At 44.5% G+C, this 14,122-nt stretch overlaps 1 protein-coding gene across 2 annotated transcripts in view; it reads right to left on the bottom strand.

Annotated features, from left to right (window-relative positions):
* Nucleotides 1–3,653, bottom strand: part of KDR (kinase insert domain receptor) — a 75,061-nt gene extending 71,408 nt beyond the window's left edge. For both annotated transcript variants that reach the window (XM_069201143.1, XM_069201146.1), the window contains exon 1: nucleotides 3,404–3,653. In XM_069201143.1, coding sequence (XP_069057244.1) covers nucleotides 3,404–3,470 — 67 coding nt within the window. In that variant the 5' untranslated portion in view covers nucleotides 3,471–3,653. The remainder of the gene's footprint in view (nucleotides 1–3,403) is intronic.
* Nucleotides 3,654–14,122: the final 10,469 nt, after the last annotated feature.

Raw genomic sequence — 14,122 nt, 5'->3', positions numbered from 1 at the left:
ATCAACAGACAATTATCCTCACATGGCGCCAATAAACTCTTACATATCATCAGCAAGTACTCAGGCACTTCTAAGTAGATCCTTGAATGCCATCAACAGACCATCATATAGTCCCCAGTAGATTCTCACACACCACTTATAGGCCATTCAACATCCCTAGAGACCAGCACATGGCCCCAACTACCCTTACTTACCCCACAAAATGCAAGTACTTAGTAAATCCGGGCCCTGATAACTAGCATTAAAATATAGAATTCAATGTATGTGCCTCACACTTCATTCCACTCTAGTACATTATGTGGAGCTAGCATAACAATGAGCAGATGCATCCATTTCTGAATAAATGGACTTCCACCCGCAGGCGGTGAGTGTTAAGACGTTGCAGCTGTCTCATGGTTCCTCTGGATAAAGAAATCAAAAGACACGAGGGATACAATCTCTGTGTTCACTGCCATCAGGGAACAGAAAACAAGGATTTCCTCTGCATCCTGTTTTGAAGCCTATTGTAATGAAGTTGCATTAGCAGGTCCCAGACAGGATGTGTGTAATAATCTTCCTGAAGCTCCATGATTAACATGCATCATGAGCTGTAACCTTCAGTATCACGCCCTGCCCCATCCAGGTCACGCAAACCTTCACCATCACACCCTGCCCATCCAGGCCATGCACACCTTCAGCATCACACCCTGCCCATCCAGGCCATGCACACCTTCAGCATCACACCCTGCCCATCCAGGTCACGCAAACCTTCACCATCACACCCTGCCCATCCAGGCCATGCACACCTTCACCATCACACCCTGCCCATCCAGGCCATGCACACCTTCAGCATCACACCCTGCCCATCCAGGCCATGCACACCTTCAGCATCACACCCTGCCCATCCAGGTCACGCAAACCTTCACCATCACACCCTGCCCATCCAGGCCATGCACACCTTCAGCATCACACCCTGCCCATCCAGGCCATGCACACCTTCAGTATCACGCCCTGCCCCATCCAGGTCACGCAGACCTTCACCATCACACCCTGCCCATCCAGGCCATGCACACCTTCAGCATCACACTCTGTCCCATCCAGGCACGCAGAAATACACTCTTGAGATCTAATCCACAAAGAGTGGTTCATTTTATGTTTGGAATACCTGCGAATCTGTAACAGGGCAGATTCCCAGAAGTAGTTGGTGGACCCCGCTCTACATTTCCATGTGAATTCCAGGTTACTGACAGGTTACCAGTTACGCATGAGGACATATGTGTGATGTATCTTTAAGCACGTGTGAAATGACATTCGCACTTTCAAACTCGTTTTGGTTTCTCCACGGAAAAATAGTATCCCTGTGCAGAATCCTTCTCATACCCCAAAATTATTGTGAGGGTGTTCCACAAATACGCATGTACTCCTGCCTTTGAAGATATTCAGTATATCAATTGTTTGCAAAGTGAGCGAATACCTGCAGACCTAGAAGTCGGTGATCTTAATCTACCTTTGCATGAGTTATCACACAAAAACACCCACAATACACCCCGTACATAGATGTTCTCACACACACTGGCTTAATTGTAGAAGCGAATGTAAATTCGCCCTTGTGAATACCAAACATGAACTCGGTCAAGACACTTGCGCACTTGAGTTCAATTGAAGTGCCCAGACGGCGGTGTGAGGCAGGCCCATAATGAGGCGCTGTCCTCCATCACCCGGAAACCCTTTAGCAGGACACATGCCACTCGGCAGAGTGGGTTTGGAATAATCAGAGAGTAGGCTTGAGTGTACTTAGGTACAAGCCGGCCAGTCACACTAAGCATTATTTAGACGAACAATCCCAGGCCTGGGGCCCGTCAAATATCTGTAGTTGAGGTACCAAAGACATTATACGCACTCGACCAAAACCTCTCTGGGTGGAAGAGGAGCTAGGGGCAAGGGTCACATTGCTGGCTGCAGACAGAGCATCGGGGTGCACAATATACGCACTGCACAGGTGACCGGGCCATTTTGCACTGGTGACTGGGCAATTGTGCGCTGGCATGTACACTGGTCGCCCGGAGCATTTGCGTAGACTGAAAATGTATATGTCGACGACTCTATGCACCACCAGTTTTTCGGGTAGTGAAACATGCAGTGTTATTAGCACTCAGGGGAAAAGGGTTAATCTGCCGAACAACTGCTGATTAAGGGTGGTATTTGCTTCAGGATTTGCATTTCTAGTACAACAGAAGCACGTTAAGGATGGGGTGGAGTACACAGACAAATGTGAGGTGGACCCCTAGAACCCCACCCCCAAAGGACACGCATCAGGTAACTGAGATAGCAGCACCCTTGTGTTCCAAATGTATGCGCTCCATGTGACAAGGAGATAATGCGACTTGCCAAAAATCACACGAACTGCCGGAGCGCGATTGGAGCCGTGACTTAGATATTGCTGACAACCTTCATTGTCAAGTGACTGAAAACCCGCCCTTGAAGAACGCGCATGCAGAGTGAAATATATTCATACAAGTGACCCCCAACCCACTCCCTCGGGCAAAAATATATTTTTTAAGCGCTTTACAGTATCAAGCGCTGTGCCTGTGAAGTGCCCGCAGGCTGCGCATCATCCGATAGAGCGTCTTCCAGCTGAGATGCAATGATAGCGCCAACTTCTGAAGATCACCTCTTGTGGCGCTCCTCGCATAGAGGAGGCATTGCCTGTCCAGGGCGGTAGGTGCAGGCCTGGGTGCCCTCCTAAGTTCGTACCCGGATCCGTACTTCCTACAACCCCGCATCTCACATCGCTATCTCATGCGTGGCACTTGCCCTGCGCGGGCACCTTCTCCCCCGGCCAAAGACAGACTGGCAGTCAGGGAAAGACTCCGTGGGTCCTCTGCGTCACTGGCATGAAAACAAGGAAACCCCCGTCCCTCCACACTGACAAGGAGGCTGTCGGACGCTTCCAATGTGCGTTTTATCATCAAGAAACGGGGAACCCTCGGGAATAAAGGATTCACACTGGAAACCTGCATCACATTTGTTTTTATTTATTGTTTTTTTGGGTTGTTTTCTTTGCCGTTTTATATAGCGCGAACTCGAGCCAAATGTATTGGAGCGTTTGACACGGGCACCAGTTATATTACGCAAGGGCAAATGAATATTTTGTGGGCACAAGCAGATTAAGTGATTTGCCCAGAATCACAAGATGTTCAGCCGACGCTGGGACTCAAAACCGATTCCCCAGTTCCAAAGTCGGCAGCTGGCGACTGTCCGCCAGTAATCAGTCCAGTTTAGCTGAACATAGTGACAGCTACAGTTCACCCACCACCCTTTACATTGCATTAACTTGCTTCTGAGTTACTCAAATTCCATTGGGCACTTGGTTCTCTGTTTTTTTTAAATCATCACCCTGAACACAGAAGTACATCGGCCTTACCAGAAGTCTCAGGCGAAGCCACCCCGCAGCAGAAGATGCTGAAAGCCAGCACCAGCCGGGCTGCCATGTCGATCCTTGCGGTGCCCAGGGCCGAGTTGGTTAGCTGGATACTGAAGTAATCCTTTGGGGCAGTGGGCCCACAGCGGGGTCTCTCCTCACTCTCTTAGCGTCCTGCGCGGCTCAATGAGCCCGGAGCTCCACTGTACAGATGAGGGACGCAAGCAGTGACAGTGCGCGTCAGGGCACTCTGTCCTGTGTGAGGAGTTCAGTTCCAGCAGCAAAAGGGGACTCGGTTGACTCCTCCCGCCCACAGACAGGCCACTCCCCAGTGCCTGGACACTCCCCTCTGCGCGCCCCCCGGCGGTGAGCCGTCCTTTCCTCACACTGAGGCCTCATGGCCTGGAGCTGGAGCGCTGACTGAACTCCCAATGCTCGCCACGCAGGAGGTGTCTAAGGACTTCCTTCTTGTGCACGCTGTTCTTCCATGGTTCCTATAAATAATAACGCACAGTTTATACATGGTGGAAAGAGATGCAATGTTACTTTCATCAACCTTTATATGCTAATTTTAACGGAGTATGTAAAGAGGCCTTTCAATAAAGAGCGCACGGAGTGGAGACGGCTGCGTGGGGGACTGAGGCACAACAGGACGCCTCACATTTAAGAAATGACTGCCATGAATGAATGCCATGGTATGACGCATCTTTGATCCCACAAATATTTAGATGTTTACATTTCAAATACGTGTCTATGAACCAAGTAAAGGGACATATAGGCGGTCATTCTGACCGCGGCGGGCGGCTGTCGCCGCCCGCCATGCGGTCACCGCCGAATGACTGCCCCGCGGTCAAAAGACCGCGGCGGCCATTCCAACTTTCCTGCTGGGCTGGCGGGCGACCGCCAAAAGGCCGCCCGCCGGCCCAGCGGGAAAGCCCCTGCAACGAGGAAGCCGGCTCCGAATGGAGCCGGCGGAGTTGCAGGGGTGCAACGGGTGCAGTGGCACCCGTCGCGATTTTCACTGTCTGCTAAGCAGACAGTGAAAATCTTTGTGGGGCCCTGTTAGGGGGCCCCTGCACTGCCCATGCCAGTGGTGAAAACCGCCAGAAACAGGCTGGTGGGAAGGGGGTCGGAATCCCCATGGCGGCGCTGCAAGCAGCTCCACCATGGAGGATTCCCTGGGCCAGGAGAAAACCGGCGGGAAACCGCCGGTTCCCCTTTTCTGACCGCGGCTTTACCGCCGCGGTCAGAATTGCCCAGGAAGCACCGCCAGCCTGTTGGCGGTGCTTCCGCTGCCCTCCGCCCTGGCGGTCAGAGACCGCCAGGGATGGAATGAGGGCCATAATGTGTTGTATCTCAAAATATGAACACATACACAAAACCGAAAACTTAAGCAATGCAGCTTATGCGCATGGATATACTCGCTCGACCATTCCAAAACCCACTCCAATGTTTACCAATGGTACCTTTAATCTAACATCTGCACCATGCAAGGCGTTACTCCAAAGCGCACACCCTGTTGCACTCCTCAAAACTTTTAATGTTTGAAGCTTTCGTTTCCTGTCATATTGCAACCCAACATTCTGCTCCAACATTCAGTATTGTGATTTTTACACAGATAGTGTCCCCGGTAAATTGTATTTCTACTCTCACTGGTCAACAGGACTACATCCTTAATTCATTGCACATCTACCTCCTAAAACGCCAACCTGCCAGGTTTAGCACTCATGTTACTCCTCTGACCGTCTGAGGTTCGAAGCTTCATGGACTGTAATTGTCACCAACATTCTCTGGTGCATTGGCATTGCACACAATATGTAGTAGGGTCATAACCTTATATGTTAGACTGTTTCAATCAAGGGTCATTCCTTTTCGCACCAGGGCTTGCCGATCACATGCTAGCTTCTATTGCCATTAAATGTCTCCTGCTTTTTTTAACTTTATTTCAACTTTAGTAACATTGTAACAAAAACAAAGGATTGCAATTAATCCATAATTGAAAACGGTAAGCAGGAAATACACATGCTACACACAGGTTGTACAGGCATTATAAAAAGCTAGAATCCAAGCATTAACAACAATTAGGAAGTGTACTATGTAATGCTGTATGTTAAACAGGCTTTGTGCAGTAAAATGCATACAAGAAGTCAGGGAAAGATGTAATGTAATTCATTTCATTGCCACTGAGGTAACTACATAGAGACGTGAATTCCTTGGTGGGCATTGTATAAAGCAAGCAGACTTTTTTTGCACTCAAAATCTCCCTACAAATAACACATATATTCAGGGCCACTGGAATTATGTAATTGTGCAGAGGTGGCAATTTTTGCATAACTATAAATTTGCCGCCTTTGCCACATAATCCATCTACATAATCTGTAGATGTTAACAAAAAATTGTTTCTAGCTCAAACACTTAAAACTTTACTAAAATGCAAAATAAACGTGTTGCGGTGCAGTGGAAGGCCCTATGCAAAGCTGGACTGGTCACCTTTCTGTTGCTTATTTCTATATTTGGATGTTAAACTGATATTAATGAGGTACAGCCAATGCCCACAGAGCCAAGTTTAAAAATGATGAAATAATGAAGTAATACTATTACAAAATCTGCAGCATTACGGTACATAATTTTCCTTTTCTTGCGGCATAATTTATTCAATCCTGCCACATAATTTGACCCTCGCCAGCTACATAATTCCAGTGGCTCTGCATATATTGAACAAATTAACTTGCTATACCTCGATTCTTAACTATTTACCACCCCCACTTATTTTTTACACATCATTTAACTATATTCAAAGAGGTTCTGATTTTTCCTGGTAGTGAAATTCATTTTAATTTGTGACTGAGTTATAGATGAGTGATGAACTGATACTTAATGTTTAAAATACCAAGTAGGAAGAACATTATGTTGTGAGTTATATGGTTGATGATGGTGTTATGTTAAATACAACAATGTCCTTTAGATTTTTTTTTGTGAATGCGTTTGTACTTGATAGTGATTTTAAGGTTTGCTCAAAACGTTTTTATTTTAATTTTTGGTTATCAAAGGGATTGATGGTTTGGATCTCCTGTTATTTCACAGCATTAAAAAAAATATTTAATCACGAAACACATGATGGCTGTTGTTGGTGATTTGCAAATACAATACAGCTAACTGAATAATTATCTTAGTGAAGAGTAGGAAAAATTAAGTTGTAATTGAAGCCATGATAAGCAATGAAGAAGACAGAAGAAACAAGATCCATGTATATTTATGAACTGTAATCGATAGTTTAAAGATCATTTTCATTTTTGATTTAGTTTATTTTGAAATAATGAACTTTCAAAAAACAGGAACGACCATTCTCGTTCTGTCTCTTGTGCATTGTCCCTTCTTCTACGTCCCTGTCCCCGTCACCTGAGGTGGTCCAATCCTCATGACAGGAAAAAAATCAGGAAGTAGGAATATTTAGGCTGTAAGCCTGCCCAGCCTACTGGTTGCTATAAAGCATAACTGAGATGCAGGAGTAGAAATAAGAGGCCCTTGCCCATCTGGGGCATCGACCACTGAATCCTTTAACGTTTCTGTCATGGGTAAGGAAAGGGGTTTGTATGTCCTTCAAGGGAGCATCAATGAGTCTCCAGGAGGGAACAGCAGCGATCCTTGAAGAGTTTATTTAACTTGGAGGAGAACCAAAGTTAAGCATGTACGGTTAGCATAGTTATACTACTTAGCATGAATATGTTCTTCCTGTTATTTCCCAATATTCTGTCTGCCCTTGGATGGTCACGAGTGCCAGAAGCACATCCATTGTTTATTTTTTTCTATTCCGATCACAAGCATGTTGAGGAGACGCAGCCACCACTGATGATTTTCATGCGCATGCATGATGAAAGTGATTCAATTCACTAAAGCGCACATGCATACTTCTGCTTGCACAGTATCTTCCTGGCTCTTTTATCATCATCTAAGAAGCACACTCAGTGTGGTAAGTAGTGGTTGTTTGTATGGAGAAATATGCTGATTTTTGGTCCCCCTTTCCAAGGCAACATTATGGGTTGGTCTTCCATGAAGACCAGGCACATGGATGAGTCCAGTTTGGCTCTTCTCTATCTAGATCCAGCTCTCCATCTCCTCCTAGGGAAAAACGTGAAGAGAACTAGAACAGACGATGATGTTAAATCCTTTAAGGACAAAATCAGATGGATAATTTGGGAAACTCTATGTCGTATCCATCATAAGGGCATTGAACAGACTGACAGTAAGAAACATTCTCATAATTCTTCTGGGCCTGAGGAGGAGAAAATGACATCCCCCAGAGAATTACTTTCTGAATTCCTTGCAAGAATCCATAGGGTTATGGGACTTCCTACACAGGAGATCACAGCATGTCCCCAGAAAACGGATTGAGACAATTTACGAAGATTCCTAGTTTGCCGCTACATCATGCTCTTGATGTAATTGTATGTGGAGAGATCCTGACAAAATGATTGCTCCCCGATTTATTGTCAACCCAACCTTTATCCATTAGAGGAAATGGATACTAAATCCTGAATCTGTAATAGTGGATTCTTTTCATGGCAAGTCATATGAAGAGTAGATCTACGGCTGATAAAACCATGCTAAAAGACCCTACAGATAAGAAGACAGACAGCATCAATGAAAGCTTATGTAGGAGCTCATTTATCTATAGGAGCTGGTAAATATGGGGCCTACACTGGCCTGTCATTGTTTTCTGATTTTATGAGCTGTTGAAAGAAACTCAACAGAAAGTGCATCTGTTACAGCAAGAAGGAATGCTTTCTTAAGAGACGGGCTTACTGTATGGTTTTGGGGTAAGACATTGCACAAGAAAGTTAGGAACCATACCAAATAGAGGATTTAGAGAACAGGGAAATGGAGACTATAGTCATGGAGGACAACAGCTTCCAAGGCAGACTGCAACTTGCTGCCTTAGCCACCAGAGGACAGGTAGTTAACTTCCAGGTCAGAGAGGGCAGAGCCCTATGAAGTGTTAGTGGATGCAGAAGACCCTGTCTGGCAACACTGACTGTTTCAACTCCCTCCCTTAATGTTTCAATTCACATCTGTGATTCCGTTCTTATATCTATGTTGTTTTTCCCCTCATTAGTTTCCTTTTTCTCCTGTCTCCGGCTTCCTTGCATTAATTAGGTGTGTAAAATTCCTTTAATTTGCTTTTGTGTAATTATGTGAAATTTTTGCAAAATTATGTGAAATTACACAGTTATATGAAATGCAAACCTATCATTTTGCACTATATTTTAGCACAAAATGCACCACACATATAGTTTTGTAGCAAGAAGGCGCTTCATGCTAAAAACAAAAAAATGCAAAAAAAAAACAAACATTGCCAAAGCCAGTAGGTCTTGCCTATGCAAGAGCTATTGGCTTTGCCAATGTGTTTTGGTCATGTTGTACACCAGTGTGGTTGCAGTTCAGCATGGCTAAAAGTTAGTGGCATAGAAAAGAGTGGAGTAGTATGTCATAGTATGGAATGGCGAAGAGTGGAATCGAATGTTGTAGAGCGGAGTGGCAGAGTGTCGTATGTTGGAGTGGCATAGGGTGGAGTTGCACACAGTGGCATAGTCTTGAGTGGCATAGAGTAGAGTGGACTGATGTGGAGTACATTGGCGTAGAGTGTTGCAGAGTTTAGTGGCATGGAGTGCAGTGGCATTGAGTGCAGTGGCATTGAATTCAGTGGTGTACAATGCAGGGTCATAGAACACAGTGGCATAGATTAGAGTGGTGCATAGTAGATTGCAGTGGTGGAGACCTGAGTGGTGCAGGCTGGAGTGGCACAGAGTAGAGTGGTGCAGAGTGGAGTGGCACTGAATAAAGTTGCACAGCGTAGAGTTGTGCAGAGTAGAGTGGCGCAGATTAGAGTAGTCAGAGTAGAGTACAGTGACATAGAGTGCAGCGGCATACAGTAGAGTGGTATAGAGTGATACAGAGTTTAGTAATGCACAGAGCAGTGGCACAGAGAAGAGTTGAGTGGCATAGTGTGCAGTGGCATAAAGTGCTGCAGAGTAGACTAGCACAGAGTGGTGCAGAGTATAGGATAGTGCTCTACAAAGCAGAAGCATAGAGTGCAGTGGCATAGAGTGTAGTAGCATAGAGTGGAGTAGTGCAGAGTAGAGTGCCATAGACTTCAGTGTTGCAGAGTAGAGTGGCAGAGTGCAGTAGAGTGGCATAGGGAGCAGTGATGCAGAGAAGAGTGCAGTGGCATAGGGTGCAGTTGTGAAGAGTGTGTTGGTGTAGAGTGTAATGTTTAAAAGTAGAATGGCATAGAGTGCAGGGGCATAGAGTGGATTAGAATTAAGTAGAGTACAGTGGCATAGAGTAGATTGTTTCAGAGCAGAGAGAAGTGACAGAGTGGAGTTGTGCAGGGTAGAGTGCAGTTGTATAGAGTGTCATAGAGTGTAATGGTGTAAAGTGGTGTAGAGAGCAGTGGTACAGGGTGCAGTAGTGCAGAGTAGATTAGAGTGGCATAAAGTGGATTGGCGTAGAGTGCAGGGGCATAAAGTAAAGTGCATTGGCGCAGGGTGTATCGGCATAGAGTGGAGTGGCTTAGAGTGCAGTGGTTTTGAGTGCAGTGTTGCAGAGTACAGTGGCGTAGAGCAGAATTGTGCAGAGTAGATTGGTGTGCCCTAGAATCGAGTGCTGTAGAGTGCAGTGGCAAGGAGTGCAGTGGTGTAGAAAAGAGTGGCAAAGAGTGCATTGGCATAGAGTAGAGTTATACAGGGTAGAGTAGAGAGGCAAGGTGTGAATTGGTGTAGTGTAGAGTACAGTGGTGTAGAGTAGAATGGTGCAGAGTGCAGTGGTGTGATGTAAAATGGTGTAATGGAGAGTAGAGTGTAGTGGTGTGGAGTGGACTGGCACCAAGTAGAGTGGAGTGGCGCAGAGTAGAGTATTCATGGTGTGGTAGAACATTGCAATTACATACAAAATATTTTCAATTGAGACGACCTTTACATTTGCACAGACATACAGTTTTACTAATAATACTATACAGCGCACTGACGAAAATGTGTGGAAATTGCATCACTTAGTTTGATCATATTAAAGTATTTGCTTCCAACATACTTCAGAAATAACAAAAAATGTGCTTCATTTGTGTTGGTAATTCTGATATATTATGAAATACTTACACAGTTCATTTAAATGTTGATGTGTAGTAGAAAAAAACCCTCTTTCCTTCCCCCAGTATCCAGCAAGATTGTCATATAAATCCTCTCACTTTTGAAGTCAGAGGAAGAAAAGTAAACAAGGGCCCTCAAAAGACAGCACCTGACATTTGACCTTGGTCTTTGAATGCACACCAAATGCTGGGGAAGGGAAGGTATGAACTCAAGCTGGGCAGCCTACAACAAATAAAGCCCGCAAATGGAAAACAAGAAAATGTGTTACAAACCACAAAGCCAATGGCAGGCAATGGGCTGAATGTATTCCTAGGTCAACTTTCTGAATGCCCCTAAGATGTCTTTAGCAAACCAGACAGCTAAGATGTCAGGGAGGCTGTGGCCTAAAAAAAACAATGCGAACAACAGCAGCTTGCATTCTGCTGTTCCTGGGCATTCATGCTAAATTGTTTACCACAAATGGTATTTTCTACACATTTGTACTGCAAATGGTGCATAATGTGAAAAGTGACATGATGTGTAATTTCATGAATTTTGAGTAACAGGTGGAATGTGAAATTCCCATAATTATGTGAATTACCCCAGCTTAATTTGAATTTCACCCAGATCCCAGAGTGAGCCTGGTATTTTGAACCAGTACTGTTCTTTGACCTTGCTCAAGTTATCTCCTGTGACGTGGCACAGTTGAGTAGGAATCTGTCTTTGAACTGGCTTTGGATTTCCCCTTTTGGTTTGGCAACTATGATTCAGCCTTCTAGTGGATCACAGCACTTCTCCTCTTTGGTTCTCTAACAAGTTTCATGATTTGCCAAGAGGTTAGTTACAATGACTCCTCATCTGAAAACAGATAGACCACCTCAATAATTTCTAGACTATTGGTCTGTTCTAAGAACCCTTCTTCCATTATCTGATACTCACTGGCTTCTGTTTCTCTCTTAAAAGTGAGCTGTATTGTGCCTCTGTGATGTTGTGCATCCTGTACCTCGGGGAGTCCAGAACAGGTCTTCTACCATCCATCCTGCTGGAAGTGAGTGTCTTCTCTGCCTCTTTAATCCCACACCCATCTCCTCCTTCAAAGAATCAGGTGTTCTCTACTTTCCTTAAGTATGAGACAGGAAGTAGTACTACCTAGAAGACAAATAGGCAGAATTAACCTCACTGTCCTTCAGGATGAATTGCAAGGACCATGACACATACAGACCCCACACAGAAGAATGCTGCACATTGTATGCCATTTGAAGGGACTAAGCTTTTTTGGGTCAGAACTAGAGGAGGGACTTCACAGAATAAGAATAACAGAAGACGTTTCCTCCTCTTTCAGGCAGTCTCACAACACAGCTTCATACAATCATAGTTCAAATAGACCATTGTTCAGACAGCCTTCAAGACCTCAGGCAGGCCACTATGTGACAAAGCAGAAAGAAAAGAATTTCAAGAACCAATTAGAATAAAATTACAAAGCATCTTTGACAGGAAATGTTCGAAGCTCCGACTATGCCAGAAATGGCCGAGACTGGCCAGTAGGGGGAAGGTTAAAACATTTCCTGAAGGAATGAGAGCAGTCTTCTTCCAAGTCATTGTCCTTAAGATAGTGAAGGAAGGTTATCTCATAGAGCTCTTTTCTCCACAAACTGGAGCCATTCTTATTCGGAGCCCCCAAATCAGATGAAACTGAATGCAATTAAATCAGCAGCCTATTCCCTAACAGTAAAGAATGCTTTACAGTCAGTCCAAAGATGGAACAATATACAATGGCACCAACTCAAAGATCTTTCTAGCATCAAAGGTGACAGGAGGATACTGTTTGATAATAGATTTGAGAACTGTCAACAAATAAATCAGGAAGATACAGTTCAAGATGGAGGCTTTGCTGAAAATCATTTATTTGATTGCAGTAATGGTATATGTGGCAACCGTGGACTTTTTGGACACATACATTAATGTAATAGTTTCAAATGAACATCAAAAATTTCCAAGATTTTGCTTTTTTGGGAACCATTATCAGTTGGCGGTATTATTGTTTGGGGTCTGCCCAGGGGATTGTCACCAAAATGATGGCTCCCTTAGTATCCTGCCTTTATCTGCAATGTGAAAGATGTTCCCATCCTGGCTCCTTGTGTTACCATCAACGGAGGAGACATTGAGACAGTCAAAAGTGGCAGCAAAGTGGTTAAATCCTCATGGCATGATCTTGAATTATTTGAAATGTCAGCATATTTCAGTACAGATGTGGGAACGATGTACCTATCACAGAACAGAGTCAGAAAAACTCTATTTTTTAAACATCTTTATTGAGTTTTTAGAGCACAGCTGATACAGTCTCTTTCTCCATGGGGGCAACTGTACATTATGTGTTGAAATTCATCATTCTATTATGACATCTTGGATATGCTGCCACAGCGTCTGACTAGATTTTAAGCAGTGTCAAGTAAGCTTTGTGTAGAGTATTACGGGTGGCCTCATGCGGGTATTACAGCAGTCTTTCCCATTCTTTGTAATTAAAGTCACGGCCTACATCTCCCTGCCATTTATCTTTTAGTAACTGAAGAGAAGTTACTGTGTGATATACCAGAGCTTTATAAAGTCAACTAAGGAGCCTGCATCTTTCGCCCATGAAATGTAGGGCTTGCAAAAATGCAGGAGTGGGTGATTTTTCATACTTTATATCCCAATGGGTACTAAAGGCTTTCACTGGTCTAGTGCGTAACCGTAATTGACCTGTCTGGAGGTCTATGTCTACTTGCAGTGACTACAAACTTGCCAGAGTACCTTGGAACAGTTCGCCTATCACTGAAATCCCATCTTCTACCCAAAGTGTTAAATCGTTCATCCTATTGGTGCCTGTAAACCTGCAGTCTCCTGAGGGGTATCAAAGGAGAATATGGTTTTGTAATGTGTGACAGGCATAAACTGTGTTTGAGACAAAACAATCAGGTAGAGCAAGAGTAGGAGAGCCTCTCAAGGGCCTTTTTCAGGGATAGAAGATGGTATGCCTACAATTTTGCTGTGGACAATTCTATTTTTGAAGACAGCGATCCATCAGTTAACAGACCGCCTACTGCCACTCGGCTGTTAGGTAGTAGCCTTAAAAAAATGGGGTGCACCAACTGCTTTTGTCAGTAGGCACCTGTAATTTCATTAAGTCCACTTTATGTCTATTTGAGCCCCAAAACTAACAGCCTAAAAGGCTGTCTTTCTTATGGAAGTATTTCCCGGTGGAGACTATATGGAGGGTAGCAAAATAGTAGAAGAGGCGCTGTAGCACCGTCACCCTCACCAGTGCCACTCTGCCCGCATCTGAAAGTGGCAACCATGATAAATAGACAGCTACCTTCATATTACCTTTTAATAAGTCAGTGTCTGCATAGTATATTTTAATGGCCAAATAAAAAAAAAACATATGATGTTTCAAGCACAGTGTTCTGCCAACCAGAGAGGGCAGTGGCCTGTGTGAGGGTTTAAAGGGAATATACAGGATTTACTCCAGGTAACCCCCGACCTGATATCTCCTAGAAGGCTGACAGAAAACGGGGGAAATGTATAAGATCAGTACTGGCCTCGTCATATCTCAGGATGTCTG

Source organism: Pleurodeles waltl, chromosome 1_2 (genome assembly GCF_031143425.1).
Source record: "Pleurodeles waltl isolate 20211129_DDA chromosome 1_2, aPleWal1.hap1.20221129, whole genome shotgun sequence".
Classification (NCBI taxonomy): domain Eukaryota; kingdom Metazoa; phylum Chordata; class Amphibia; order Caudata; family Salamandridae; genus Pleurodeles; species Pleurodeles waltl.
This window is presented reverse-complemented; position numbering and strand designations above follow the sequence as displayed.